The sequence below is a fragment of the Pteronotus mesoamericanus genome, unplaced genomic scaffold (assembly GCF_021234165.1).
Source record: "Pteronotus mesoamericanus isolate MK-2021 breed Mesoamerican mustached bat unplaced genomic scaffold, CSHL_Meso_final scaffold_409, whole genome shotgun sequence".
NCBI classification, from domain to species: Eukaryota; Metazoa; Chordata; class Mammalia; order Chiroptera; family Mormoopidae; genus Pteronotus; species Pteronotus mesoamericanus.
This window is the reverse complement of record NW_026555316.1, coordinates 74609-89880: the sequence shown is the minus strand read 5'-3', so window position 1 is coordinate 89880 and position 15272 is coordinate 74609. Positions and strand designations below refer to the sequence as shown.

Here is a 15272-nt window from a genome sequence, read left to right as displayed (position 1 = left end):
AAAAAAAAAAACCAAACCCAAAATTCCAAAATGTAAAAAGGACACCAAAGCAACAATATAATAAAAATAGAAATAACAAAAACAAAAGTAAAATCCACACAAGTACTTAGAAATTTTAAAGCTCTCTTAAGCACCTCAGAAGTCAAAGGGGAGATCAAAACTGCAATTGAAAACCATTCATAAAAATGGCAAAATAGGTAAACAGGGCTCACCTCCTCACACAACCACATCAAAATTACAACCACACTACAAAACAACCATCACTCAGAACCATCAGAAATCATGTTGAATGGAAGTCTAACAACTACAGAACTAAAGAAACCACATCCATCCAGACTGGCAGGAGGGGCGGGGACAAGGAACGGGCTGGCCCTTCAGGAAGGACGTCTCGGGAGCAAGGAGTCCCAGGCGCACACAAGGCCTCCCAGCCAGGGCTCCAGCGCCAGGAAGGTAAATCCCCATAACTTCTGGCTGAAATACCAGAGGAGACTGAGTTGGTGGAAGAAATTTCTGGAGTCCCAAGCAGTTGCCCTTAAAGAACCCACACACAGACTCACCTACTCAGACACACGCCCTCTGAGCTCTAGCACCGGGGCCACAGGGGGAGGAGCTGAAGAGTATGGCATCAAGGCGAGAGCTGGGAGACAGCTTTCTTCCTGACAGAAAGGTGGGTAGAGGCCACGGTCCCTGTACTGAGCCCTCCCCTCCCGCAGAGCCGCAGAGCCAGCAGGTGGGGCCCTATCTGAGTCTCCACCAGCCTGGCCATCGCTGCCTGCCCCGCCCTGGAGATCCGGGCAGCTCTATCCCACCCAACTCACAGGCCCACCCAGCTGGCTGTTAACAGAGACTTTTCCACCTGAATGCTGGTCTGGCTCCTGCTTTACAACTTCCTTAATCCTCTCAAACAAACAGCAGCCAGCCTCAGGGAGTCTCCAGCCCCCCCACCGCTTGCGAAGTGGTCCCAGGCCTGGCACTAGCGGCAGCCAGCCTAGATTCACAGCTTGGCTTCTTTGCCTGGGAATCTCCACGCCCAGCACAAGTACCAGCATCTCAGATGGCTTTACAGCTCATGCACAGTGGCCCCAGGAAGAACTCAGGTCGGGCTGACCTTGGCCTGCACCACCCAGGAAACCACAGGGCCACAGTGCACCCAGTGGACAGCTACAGACCATGTCGAGCACCACCCGCTGCCCCTGCACAGCTGATCCTCCTAGGAAGCGGAGGTTGGTGGTCAGTGGTCACAGCCAGTCCTTGTAGCTGACTGGCCTGGGTAAATCCCTCCCATTGACCTGCCAACAGCAATCAAGGCTAAACTACATAAGGAGGATGTACTTAGCACACAGGAAGGGCGTACCTTGAGTACCCACCTTGGGTGATAGGGGAGCCTGTGTCACCGAACCCTACGGACACCTACTACATTAGGCCACATGACCAAGACACAGAGTCAAAGTAGCTTTACCTAATACATAGAAACAAACACAGGGCGGCTACCAAAATGAGGGGACCAAGAAACATGGCCCAAAGAAAGGGACAGATCAAAACTCCAGAAAAAGAACTAAACAAAATGAAGATAAGCAATCTAACAAAGGCAGAGTTCAAAACACTGGTTATAAGGATGCTCAAGGAACTTAGTGAGGACTTCAACAGCATGAAAAAGATCGTCAGAAATGTAGGATACACTAATTGAAATAAAGAACAATTTACAGGAAAACAACAGTAGAGTGGATGAAACCAAGAATCACATCAATGATTTGAAACATAAGGAAGCAAAAAACCACCAATCAAAACAAGAAGAAAAAAGAATCTGGAAAAAAAATGAAGATAGTGGAAAGCAGCCTCTAGGATAACTTCACGCATTCCTACCTTTGCATCATAGAGATGCCAGAAGAAGAAGAGAAAGAGCAAGAACTTGGAAATCTATTTGGAAAAATGAAAGAAAACTTCCCTAATTTGGTGAAGGAAATAGATATGCAAGTCCAGGAAGCACAGAGTCCCAAAGAAGATGGATGCAAAGAGTCCCACGCCAAAACTTGTCATAATTAAAGGCCAAAGGTTAAAGATAAAGAGAGAACCTTAAAAGCAGCAAGAAGAAAGCAGTTAGTTACCTACAGGGGAGGTCCCATAAGACTTCCACCTGATTTCTATAAAGAAACATTGCCAGCTAGAACAGATTGGCAAGAAATATTCAAAGTTATGAAAAGCAGGGGCATACATTCAAGATTGTGCTACCCAGCAAAGCTATCATTTAGAATCAAAGGGCAGATAAAGAGCTTCCCAGACAAGAAAAAACTAAAGGAGTTCATCATCACCAAACCATTATTATATGAAATGTTAAAGGAACTTATTTAAGAAAAAGAAAATCAAGACTATGAACAATAAAATGGCAATAAATACACATCTATCAACAATTGAATCTAAAAAACAAACTAAGCAAACAAGATGAATAGAGACAGAATCATGGATACAGACAGCGTTTTGATGTTTGCCAGATGAGAGGGGGTGGGGGGGAAGGGGCAAAGAGGCGAGGGGATCGGAAGTACAAACAGGTAGTTACAGAATAGCCATGGGGGTATGAAGTACAGCCTAGGAAAGGGGGCAGCCGAAGAACTTACACACATGACCCTCGGACGTGAACAGTGGTGGGGGGACTGCCTGAGGGAGCGGGGGGGAGAATAGAGGGGGGCAAAGGGGGGGACTCAGGACAATTGTAATAGCATAATCAATAAAATGTAATTTATAAAAAGAAAACCATTCAGAAAATAAGAATAATAAAAATAATATCCAAACCTAGGGAATACACACGAAATTGTGTTATGAGAAAACACACACCGACTAGCCTTACACACTTTACGTACTGGTTTAGTAATTAAGGAAAATTAATGAATTAAACACTCCATAACCTGGAAACGACATCCACAAAAATGTCTACAGCTCACACATGATACAAATGGTGAGTTTAGCAAGACTGCAGAGTACAAGGAAAACATGCAAAAATAAATCATATTTTTATATATTAGCAATGTACAACTGGAATCTTGTTTTTTAAAATGTATCATTTCTTCAGCAATTTATAGAAGGTGAAAGCAAATAGTTCCACACACAACCCTGTGAGGACGGGCAGTGCTTGGTCCCTGTAATTCACTCTAAAATCACACCGCATGATGCGTGTGTGCGTGCGGGTTACCTCTCACTGGCTCTCGCAGGCTGGGTGGGCGTCGCCCGCCCCCGCTGCTGGGGAAGCCACACTCCTCGGCAGCCCCTCCTCGGGGGAGCTTATCTTCACCTCCCATCCCCGCCAGGGCTGCAGCTAATTAACATGGTGAAGGGTGACACTGTTCCACTGGTGAAGTTAGAGACTCACTAGGCAGCACACTAGGTATTAGAAAGGGACCAGAGCTGTGAAATTAGCAGCAGTCCCTCTCCGGAGACCGGCGGAAATGTCTGAAAGACACTCCAGCCCTGCCTGGAGCCCCAGCTGGAGGCTGGATCATCAGGGGTGAAGGTGCCAGCATCATCCCTGACCAGCTCCAGCTGTGAGCTTGTAGTCTTCTGGTGGCCTGAATGGGCCATCTACAAGGTCAGCTATGTCCTGCCTCAAGACTAAAACGAACCTTTTCTATTCGATGTGGACAAAATATCCAGAAGGCGTTAGGGACAGGGTGGCGGGCAGACTTGCAGTTGGTGGAGCTCACGGACAGGATGCTTGACTCCAGGGAGCCTGCTTGCTAATAAATGCTGAGGGAGTATGTGGAACAATGTATCCCTTATAACAGCTTCCCCAGAAATGAAATATTAGTGTAACTAACAAACATGAACAGGAGCTGTATAATGAAAATTACAAAATGCCAATGAAAGAGATCAAAAAAGCCCCAAATGGAGAAGCATGCCAGGTTCATGGGATAGAAGACTCAGCATAGTAAAGATGTCAATTCTTCCCAAATTGATCTACAAATTTAACACAATTTAAATTAAAAATCCCAGCAGGATTATCTGTAAATAAAGACAAAATGATTCTAAAATATACATGGAAGGGCAAAGAAAAAAAGAACAGCTAAGGCAGTTTCAAAAAACAATTGCCTGCAGGAGTCGGGGGTACAAAAGGGGGCAGAGGCAAGGGAGGAAACTCAGGGCACCTGTAATAGCATAATCAATAAAACACAATTTTTAAAAAATTAATAAACTGACTTCTACACAAAAACTTACTCATGACTACTCATAGTTTGTTTAGATATCCCAAACTGGAAACCACCCAAACGTCTTCTAACAGGCGATCGGTCACACAATCTGCGGCGGAGCTACACAAAGCAATGCCGCTCGGCAATACGAAGGGGCAGTCTATGCTGATACTTAGAACAACCCGGACGAATCCCACAGGTATTAGGCTGAGTGAAAGAAGCCAGTCTCAAGAGGTTACAGGTTACATACTGTACTTGATTTACACGGAATTCTCAGAAACAAAACTACAGTGAGGAAGTGAACAAATCAGCGGATACCAAGGGTCAGGAAGGGAAAGACACAACTTCACAGGGACAGCACAACGGAGTTTTGGGGTGATGGAGAAAGCAAAACAAGGCCAAACAGACAAAAACTTCCTAGGACTTTTAGTGAGCAGCTTTGCTTCCAAGATAAACAATGAGTAAACACTGCATCTAGACTCACATGTAAAATGGAATGCCCAGTAAAAGTCCCTCCCAGAAGTAACGTGCAGACACTTCCAGCTGCAAAACACTCTGGAAAGCTAAGCTTAGTGAACCAAGTCCAATGACCGAGGAGAATTTCTGGAAAGGGTCTGGAGTGGGCAATCACAGACAGGAGAAGGGAGGAGGTGGTTCTTAGAAGACTTGGGTAACTGAGACACTGGTCTACACAGAGTGAAAGCCACCCCAGCGCACAGTCTGAGCATGTTCTTCCCCTGAGAGAAGGGGGCCCCTGAGCCAGCCTCCAGTCTGGTGCGAACTGAGCGCACTGGGTCAACCTGCTGGCCACGCAGTCTGAACGTGCCACTTACCCTCTGCTAACAAAGCGTGGAAGGAAGGGGTCAAGCAGCCCCTCGCTGACTCTTCAGATTCCTGAGGACGGAGCTGCGGTGCCAGGGATGGGAGCTCCTCTCTCTAGGTGGGACCTGGAAAAGCCTGTGGCCTACAGAAGCTTATAAACCAAGTCAAAACTCTAATAAAAAATGTAAAGTTGAGCAGAGACTACAGCAGTCATGGCCAAGGGCTGGGAGGATGGGGGAGCGGGGAAGCGCTGGTCAAGGACACACAGCTGCAGGGACACAGGGGGGCCTAAGGGAGCAGCGCACAGGGCGAGACGACCGCAGCCACAGCCGCACGGAACACGGGAGGTGTTCCAACCGTGGGTTCCAGAGCGAAAGGAAGCAGGGGGAGCTACGCCCACGTCGGACAGAGCCGACGGCGTAACAAGTGAAGCTCTCAGGGAGAACCAGGGGCATTACATAAGGGGTCAATTCTCAAAGAAAGTAGAATAATGCCTTTTGACCCAGTGGTTCCACTGCTGGGATTATACCCTAAGAGTCCCAAAACACCAATTCAAAGGAACCTACGCACCCCAATGTTCAGAGCAGCACAGTTTACAATAGCCCAGCGCTGGAGGCAACCTAAGTGCCCATCAGTAAATGAGTGGATACGAAAACTGTAGCACATTTACACATGGAATAGTATGCGGCAGAAAGAAAGAGCTCCTACCCTTCACAGCAGCACAGATGAAATTGGGAGAGCATTACGCTAAGTGAAATAAAACAGGCGGTGAAAGACAAATACCGTATGATCTCACCTGTAAGTGGAATCTAATCAACAAAACAAACAAGCAAGGAAAATATAACCAGCAACATTGAAAGAAAAAAGAAACCAACACTAATGAGAGGGAAGGAGGGAGGGGGTAATAGGGAAAGGAAGGGAAGGGTCAAATCAAGGAACATGTATGAAGGACACATGGACAAAGCCAAACTGGGGAATTGAGGGTGGGAGGTGGAGGTGGGTGGGGCAGGGGGAAGTGGTGGTGGGAAAATGGAGACAAATGTATTTGAATTTTTAAAAAAAATTTAAATAAAATAATCCTTAACACACATGCACCAAACAATGTCAAAATACATGAGGCAAAAAGTGATAGAACTACAAGGGCAGATATGTGAGTCCACTACTATATATGGGGACATTAACACCCATCTGTCAGAAGCAGATGGATCCAGCAGGCAGACAATCCGGAAGGACACAGCTGACCTCAACAGCACCGTCAGTCACTCGGACATAATGGGCACCTGCAGACTACGCCGCCCAGCAGTAGCAGAACCCACATTCTTCTCCCGCTCACATGCTACACTCATCAAGAGACCACATCCTGGGCCATAAAACAAATTTAAAATAATAGAAATCACACAATGTCTGCTCTCAGACCATAGTGAAATTAAACTAGAAACCAGTGACAGAAAGCTAACTGGAGAATTCCAATATATGGAGGTTAAACAACACACTTCTCAATAACACATGGATCAAAGAAGAAATTTCAATAGAAATTTGAAAATTTTTTGATTAATGAAAATACGACTTATTAAAATTTATGGGATGCAGTGAAAGCAGAGCTTTGAGGGAAATTTATAGCATTGAGTGTATTATTAAAAAAGACAACCTAAAATCAATCAGTCAAGCTCCCACCCCTAGGAAACTAGAAAAAAAGCAAATTAAATCCAAAGTAAGCAAACAAAATAAATAACGAAAATCACTGAAAATAGAAAATATAGAAAGAAGTCAATAAAACCAAAAGCTGGTTCTTTGAAAAGAGCAATAAAAATCAATAAGCCTCTAGCCAGGTTAACTAAGAAAAAAAAGAAAGGACACAAATTACTAACATCACAAATTGAAGAGGGGGCATCACTACAGATCCCAAGGACATTAAAATAGTGATAAAGAAACAACGTAAACAATTCTAGGCCCATAAATTTGATAGCCTAGATGGAAAGAACCAATTCCTTACAAGACATAATATGCCAACACGCATCACAAGAAAGACGCAACTGGAATTGGATTACATCTCTTAAAGAAATTGTATCAATAATTAATAACCTTCCAATACAGAAAGCACCGAGCCTAGACGGGTTCACTGGTGAATTCTACCTAACATTGCAGGAAAATATTATACCAATTATCTACAATGTCTTCTGGGAGAGAGATGCAGATGAATACCTCCTAATTTATTCCATGAGGCCAGTATTTCCCTAACACAAAAAAAAGAGATAAATTTTAAGTGAAAACAAACGCCCCCCCCCAAAAAAAAACTACAGACCAGTATCTCTCATAAACAGAGATGCAAAAATTCTCAACAGAATATCAGAAAATCAAATCCAACAATGCACAGAAAGAATCCTACACAAGAACCAAGTGGGATTTCTCTCAGGCATGCAAGGCTAGATCAACATCTGAAAATCAATTACTGTAACCCACTGCATCAATAGGCTAAAAAAGAAAAATCACGAGATCATATCAACAGACGCAGAAAAAACATTTCATAAAATCCAAAATTCATTCATGATTTAAAAATTTAAAAAACTGTCAGTAAACTAGGAATAAAGGGAAACTTCATCAACTTGATAAAGAACTGCTACAAGAAAATCCCTACAGGTTAACATTTTTTAATTTTTTATTTATTGATTGATTTTAGAGAGAGAAGAAGGGAGGAAGGGAGAGAAGGAGGGGGAGAGACACTCACATGCACACCCCCTGATTTGTGGTGCCACTTATTTATGCATTCGTTGGCTGATACTTGCATGTGCCCCAACTGGGGATAGAACCTGCTTTAATTGTTAAAAACTAGAAGTTTTCCTACAAAGATGAGGGACAAGGAAGGATGACTCAATGCTCCTTTTCAATATCGTACTGGAAGTTCTAGCTATTGGAATAAGACCAGAAAAGGAAATAAAAGGCATACTGATCATGATAAAAGAAATAAAACTGTCTTTGTTTGCAGATGTCATGATCATCAATGTAGAAAATCTGAAAGAACCAACAACAAAAAAAACCTCCTGGAACTAATATGCTTTCAGAAAGATTTCAGGACACAAGGTTAGTATACAAGGGTCAATCCCTTTCCTATATACCAGCAATGAACAAGTGGAATCTGAAATCTGAAAAAGACATACCATCAACATCAGCACCCTCTAAAAATGAAATTCCATTCCACATTCGTGGATTGGAAGACAGTATTGTCACGATGTCAGTTCTTCCCAATTTGAATCATAGATTCAGTGCAATCCTAATCCAAATCCCAGTAAGTTATTCTGTGGCTACAAAGTGATTCTAAAGTCTGTATGGAAACCCAGGACAGCCAACGCAAGGATGGAGAAGGCCAAGGCGAGAAGCGTCAGTGACTCAAGAACTCAATGTTTCTTGTAGCAGTTCTTCCCAACATTGAGGACGTTTCCCTTTATTCCTAGTTTACTGACAGGTTTTTAAAAATTTTTTAAATCACGAATGGGTGTTGGATTTTATCAAATGTTTTTTCTGCACCTGTTGATATGATCTTGTGATTTTCCTTTTTCAGCCCATTGATGCAGTGGATCACAGTAACTGAGAGAGAGTTGTCCTGGTGAAAACTTAGACAAGCAGGTTAAAGGGAAAACCAGAGAGCCTGCAAGCAGACCGAGCAAACACAGCCCCCCGGCCTCTGAGGGAGGAGCAACGGCGCTCCAACGGAGACACTGTCGTCTTTACAACAAATGGTGCTGACAACTGGACATCCACACACAAGAAAGTGATCCAGAAACAGACCTAACACCCTTCGCAAAAATTATCGTTAAATGAATCACAGACCTAAATGTGAAAGGCAAACACATGAATCCCTTAGAAGATTACAGGAAAAAACCCAGATGACCTTGGGTTTGGCAATGAAGTTTTAGACACAACACCAAAGGCATGATACAGAGAAGAAATAACCGATAATTTGAACATTAAGATTGAAAATTTCTACTCTGTGAAAAACACTGTCAAGAAAAATGAGAGCAAATATTTGTAAAAGACATCTGATAAAGGACCGTTATCCAAACTATACAAAAAAACTCAACAATAAGAAAATAACCTGCATTAAAAATGGGTCAAAGACTCTAATAGATATCTCACCAGAGAAGACATACAGATGGCAAATAAGCATATGAAAAGATGCTCCACATCATATGTTAACAGAGAAATGCAAATTAAAAAATAAGATCCCTCTCCACACCTACTTCAAGGGCCGAACCTGGAACTAGGGGGACCTCCAATGCCGGCGAGGATGTGGAGCGACAGGAACTCTTGTTCCTTGCGGGGAGCGGCGGGGGGGGGGGGGGGATGCAAAGTGGCACAGACACTTTGGAGACAGCGCTGTAGTTTCTTACAAAACTAAACATGCTCTCATCACATGACCAGCAATCATGCTCCTTGTTATTTGCCCAAAGGAGGTGACAATTTGTATCTGCACGAAAACCTGCACACAGATGTCTACAGCAGCGTTAATTCCTAATCGCCAGAACTTGGAAGCCACCAAGACGTCCTTCAGCAGGTGATGGATAAACAAACTGTTGCACATGCATACAATGGCATACTGTTCATCTGTGAGAAGAAATAAGCAACAAGCCAGGGAAATAACCTTAAATGCACATTACTAAGTGAAAGGAGCCAATGTGAGGAGGCTACATACTATGTGATTACAACTGCCTGACACTCTGTAAAAAGCTACAATATGGGGACAGTAAAAGGATCAGGGTTGCCAGGGCTTAAAGGAGTAGGCAAAGCAGAGGATTTTGGGGGCAGTGAAATCACTCTGTATGACACTCGACAATGGTGACATGTCATCACACATCTGCCCCAACCTGTGGGATATACAACACTGAGAGTCAGCCCTAATATGAACTACAGACCTAGGGCAATAATGACGTGCCAGCGTAGGTTCGACTGCAACAACTGCACCATGCTCGTGGGGGTGCTGGTAACTGGGGAGGCTGTGCATGTGGCGGGGGCGGGCGCAGGCGCCATATCAAGAAATCTATGCCCCGGCTGGCATGGCTCAGCGGGTTGAGTGCCAGCCTGAGAAACAGAAGGTCACCAGTTTGATTCCCAGGCAGGGCACAGGCCTGGGTTGCAGGACAGGTCCCAGTTGGGGGCATGCGAGGGGCAACCAACTGATGTTTCTCTCCCTTTCTTTCTCCCTCCCTTCCCCTCTCTCTCTAAAAATAAATAAATAAAATCTTTTTTAAAAATTAAGGTAAAGGTAAACTGAAAGTAGCAGTGTGAACAGGTGTTTATAAGCATGTGTACACTCTCACATCTATGTATTTCCCAGTATTTCACTAAAATGGAACAACATAACTAATTCTCAACAAAAACAACATGATATTCATCCCAGAGCTTGGATTTTTATCTCTAATACCACTCCCTCCACTAAAAAGAACTAGGTGTCCTTACAGAGTAGTTGATTTCACATCTTGGGGTAGAAAGAATGAAGAAATGGGCTTAAAAATGTGGTTTCCAAAAAACAACGGGCCTTGAAACACCTGGAGATGACATTCGCAAAGGGCTCCGAAGCCAGCAGCCAGCAGCCAGCCAAAGGGGCTCCCGCTAGCCGCATCGTGACAACTTAAACAGCTAGCAAAAATGAATTACAATTAGCTAAGTTATAATTAACCGTTGCAATTACCTGAAACAAGTTTAGGAAGCCTTGATCACACAATGATTCTCACAGAGAAGTGGAGTCCCTCCTCTCACGTAACTAGCACTTCGGTCAAGTTCATTTGGTTCGTAAAGGAAAACACAGAGACCGCAACTGCCACCCCGGCAAGCGAAGACAGGACGTTCCCAGCAGTCAGAGGCAGCGCTGGCCCCGGGGGTCTGTCTCATGGCCTCCGACCACCCCGGGGGGCCATTCGCACGGCGCCCGCCCTGCGCGGCGCTCAGTCCTGCTCACAGGAATAAACGCCTTTCTATTGCTTTACGAGATGAGTCAAGACATGGTTTCACAGGGATAAGAGGCCTTCCGATAAACCCCGGGCACAGAGAAGATAAAGCCTTGCAGCTGACGCGAGCGTGCTTTTAAGGCGACTGGAAATGGACGGAACTCCTCTTTGCGTGGGCTTGCGTGCAGGTTGGTAGTTGTGGCAATTGTTCTTTATCCTTTTCTTTGTCCTGTGTGTTCACTAAAAGAACCGGACAAAAGTCTTCCCATGGACAAAGACTTGCACACTTGGCTTTACTTCACTTTAATACCAAAGGCCAGGTAAGAAACACGTCACCTTGCTTCCGTGAAAACCGTTCACTCAACTTCGTTTGCCTTGATGTCTCACAGGAGTGTGTGAGAAAAGAGTTTCTTGATGGGGCTTACCGCTCCTCAGGTAAGAAACATCCAAGTCCCCGAATGTCAGTTTCTTGGTGATGTTCCACGCAAAGACGACCCACAGCCTGCCGCCTGCGAACGGCGTGTGAGCGGTGCGCTCTGCGCTAAGCAGGAGGCCGGGACGGCGGCGGGCACCGGGGCCAGGGCCGGAGCTGGGGCTGGAGCTGAGGACGTGGCCGGCCAGGCGGCTGGGGCCGGGTTGGCGGGACAGCCTGAAGATCGTGGACTTGGGGTTTTATTTTCAGTGTCGCCGGAGGCTTTGGATGGCTGACAAAAGGGAAGCAGAATACTCTTCCTCTGGGTTTGAAAAGATCACTCTGGCTCTTACGTGGGGTGACAGGAGAAGCAGTGAGAACAGAAGGTCCTGCAGCCGTCCCCGCAAGTGGTGGCGGCCAGTTCTGGAGGGAGCGCAAGGGGGGAGGGACGGCGCGCCTGCTACCGTGATTGCGTACACGCTTGCACACTCGCGGCGGCGCGGTGGCGCAGTGGCGGGCTCCCGGCAGCGCCGCCCCACACGCATGAGTCCTGCGTTGCGGAATGACGCTAGGGCGGCTGCGGCGCCACGGAGCGGTGGGGACTTTTCGGCTCCAGTATGACCCTAGGGACCACCGTTTCACGTGCCGCCTGTTGTTGACTGACACACTGTTATGCGACTGTAATTTTAGCCTGAACCACACGAGACGTCACTTACTGAGGTGGCGACCCTGAAAGAGGAGGTTTCAGGGTGACAGGGACGAGTCCCACAGAGGCCACACTGACTGTGGGACCCTCTCCGCACATACGAGCGACGTTAAAAAGGGGGCTGAAGATACAGGTTGTATGCAAAGCAAGAAAAGAGCTGGTAGTATAACTTTTTTGGTCACCAGAACACAGGTAATATTTAAAGTAACTAAACCGAATGAGACCGCTTACAGAACGAGAGGACGAGCAAAAGAGAATGGAGAGAGACCCGTGAGGCCGGAAGAAAACGCAGGAACGCGCTGTCCTGAAAGCCGTTGGTTTGTTTTTGGTTTCTATAAAGAGCTCCCTGCTGACACAGGCGAGCTGCCTGGAACGACCCTGCACGTCCAGGCGGACATGGGCCCCTGGGGCCGCGGCGACACGGACAAGGACGGTTCCAGCCGGGCCGGAGAAGACAGCCTGGCGACAGCCGGAGCATGACAGCGTCAGAAGCAAGACGCGACCACGAGAATGGCGACGCCTGCAAGGGTTTCTGCCATAAACATGGGCACAGAAGCCATACGGCAGCTGAAAAGGGCTGTCTGGTCAAAGGAAGTTGTCTGGGTTTCAGAAGGGGACCCTGCAGGTATGCAACCACTCCTGGCGATGCTTTGCGGAGAGGGCGACACGTGACGCCCAGGAACACGGAAGGTGCGCAGTCCATGTCAGATGAAGGGACAGGCTCCAGGGCGAGGGCTGGCCTCGGTGAGCCGGCAGCTGCAGGGCGGGGGGCCGCGCGGGCGGCGGCGCAGCAGGGACGGCTTGGTGCGGGTGAATGGGGAGCTTCCTTCCCAGGGGCTTCTAGTCTTTTCTCATTTAAGTAATAAGCAAGATCATGGCCTGAAGAATGAAAAAAGTGGGAGGCGGTACTGGAAGTCTGAAGAGAAGCAAAGGGGCAAACGAATCCTCACTGCTGAGGGGAGAGAGAGTTTCTGAGTAAAAGCAGGATGAGGGGAGGTCAGCGACCATGGCCCGCCTGAGGCCCAAGGGCCTACATTTAAGAGGACACCCGTCAGAGCATGGCTCTGTCTTCCCGGCAGCTAAGCTGCAGAGCTCGGGCGCTGTTACGAAGGCACAATGGCGGGCGGTGGCACAAGGGCGGAGGGGGCATGAGAGAGTGACCCCGGGGACGGGGCAGAGCATCTGAGCCGGAGAAGGGGGGCGACGCACCCCAACGGCCGGGTCGCACTGGGCTGGAGGACGCGGCACGGTCGGCGTGGGTACTGGAGACAGTGAGCAGTCAGAGGGGAAGACGGTCAAAAGTGAGGCTCTGGGAGTGCAACAGCAGTCGTCCTAGTAAGCAACACAATGACAAAGGCTAACACAGGCCCTGGGGACAAGCGGCTGAGGCGGGTCGGAGAGCACGGTTTTGAGGGAACCAAGGAGCCAGGACGCCTGGAGAATGAGCAGGTTATTCCGCAGGTGACAGGAGAGGCGACAGGAGACAGGTGCAGAGGGCAGCAGGGAGGCAGCACCCCGCCCTCGGAGCGCGCGGCACGGGCTCAGGCGGTGCAGCCCGAGGGGCCTGTGGCCTGTCTGAAAGCGCTGTTCTAGAGAAACTTGAAACCATTATGTTGAAAAGTGTCACTAAAACTTCAGAGACTTTCACTAGGAAGCAACAGAAAAAAAATAGATACGGGGAAAAAGATCAGATGACAAGGAACTGGTGAGGAACCTATATAAATTTGAGTTTAAAGTAATACGGTAATAAATGTGCACCGGAGGGTGAGCCGTAGCATTCTGAACCTCTGGGCTTCACCCCATCACGCTGCCTACTTAGACCCTGCCGGAAAGACAGATGAGAACTACAGACTATTCAAAAGCTTTCCAAAAATCATAACCATGTGACAGCAACACACATGACACCAAAAGCATTTTATGGAAAATTATATTTTAAAAGAAACAGCGCTTTCTAACTTTTCTCTAAAAACTGTACGGCACCCTGTAAGCATCAAGAAGACGGTTGTGACTTCAGAGAACAAGCCTGTCACCATACTGTGACAGGCTGTGTGCTAGAGACACGGCTGTGAGAGACCGCCTTGCACACAGCCTCGAAAGGCCACAGGACACCTCACCTCTTTGACAACTTACCAACCAAATCATTAACTTTGTGTAAATTCTGAGAACTACTTTGGACAGCCCACTCAATCTACTTTTTGCAGGCACACAGCGCGCATGAGCTCATTTAAGGCCCCGGAAATCCAACAGGCCACAAGGTACTGGTCTGGCTTAACCCAGCCACTTCACAATATTATTCACTAACAGAACATATTTTTTTCCCCTCACACATGTAATAACACAATAAGCTTTAAACAAACTCTTCATGGTCCATAAGCCAGAAATATACTGTGAGCTGTCACACTAGTGACCTGGAGTTACTGTATATTCCAGTTTTAATTTCCTTTAATTAAACATTTCTCTACAGGTATTAAATAATTTCTACTAACTCAGATGTGTGGGGGGGAAAAGAACTCAGTTTTATCACTTTGGCAAACTCAGCTTTTTCACTCCGTCACAACTTACAAACTATTTCACATAGGAAATTTTAGAACTCAGCATACAAATGCTAACTGTGCAAATTATGTACATTTTTGTAATTTTATTGTTTTGATACCTGTTTCCACAACACTTTCTGCTTCTGCTGTCTCCAGCCCGTCCATGCTATCCTCATCTTCCACTGCAGTTTTTCCTCTACTCCGAGGCCTACAGAGAAATAAATACACAGCGTTAAGTGTTACATGTTACGGCTTAGAATGAAACTCAGTATAAAGCACCAGTTGAAGGTACACAAAAATATAATAATGTAGGTAACTTTTCTAACATTTTACCAGATTAAATAGTACAGTAACACTTCACAGTCATTGCCCTCGAATGCAGATGTGCCTTCCCCCGCCCATGAAGACAGGCCCTGGCCGCTCCGCTCCGCCGGGCGGGGCGCAACACGGGTGTAGGAACTCACAGTACAATGTGAACATTTCACCTAAAATGCCATCTGCCGTGCCTGACTGTGATGCTGTTATAGTACAGAATAACATGCGTATGATTTTGTGATAAATGATTTCACAATAAAAAAGGGGCGTTATTTGTGCCACACCCTGTATTTGTGTCATGTATCATCATAACTCCTTTCATGACTCTACATTTTAAAGATTTTTTATTTATTTATCACTTATTTTTAG

The 15272-nt window shown here is 46.4% G+C and overlaps 1 protein-coding gene across 1 annotated transcript in view; it reads right to left on the bottom strand.

Moving 5' to 3' along the window:
* Window positions 1-15272, bottom strand: part of KMT2C (lysine methyltransferase 2C) — a 213577-nt gene that overhangs the window by 141655 nt on the left and 56650 nt on the right. The window contains exon 2 of the mRNA XM_054593417.1: window positions 14708-14796. Coding sequence (XP_054449392.1) covers window positions 14708-14796 — 89 coding nt within the window. The remainder of the gene's footprint in view (window positions 1-14707; window positions 14797-15272) is intronic.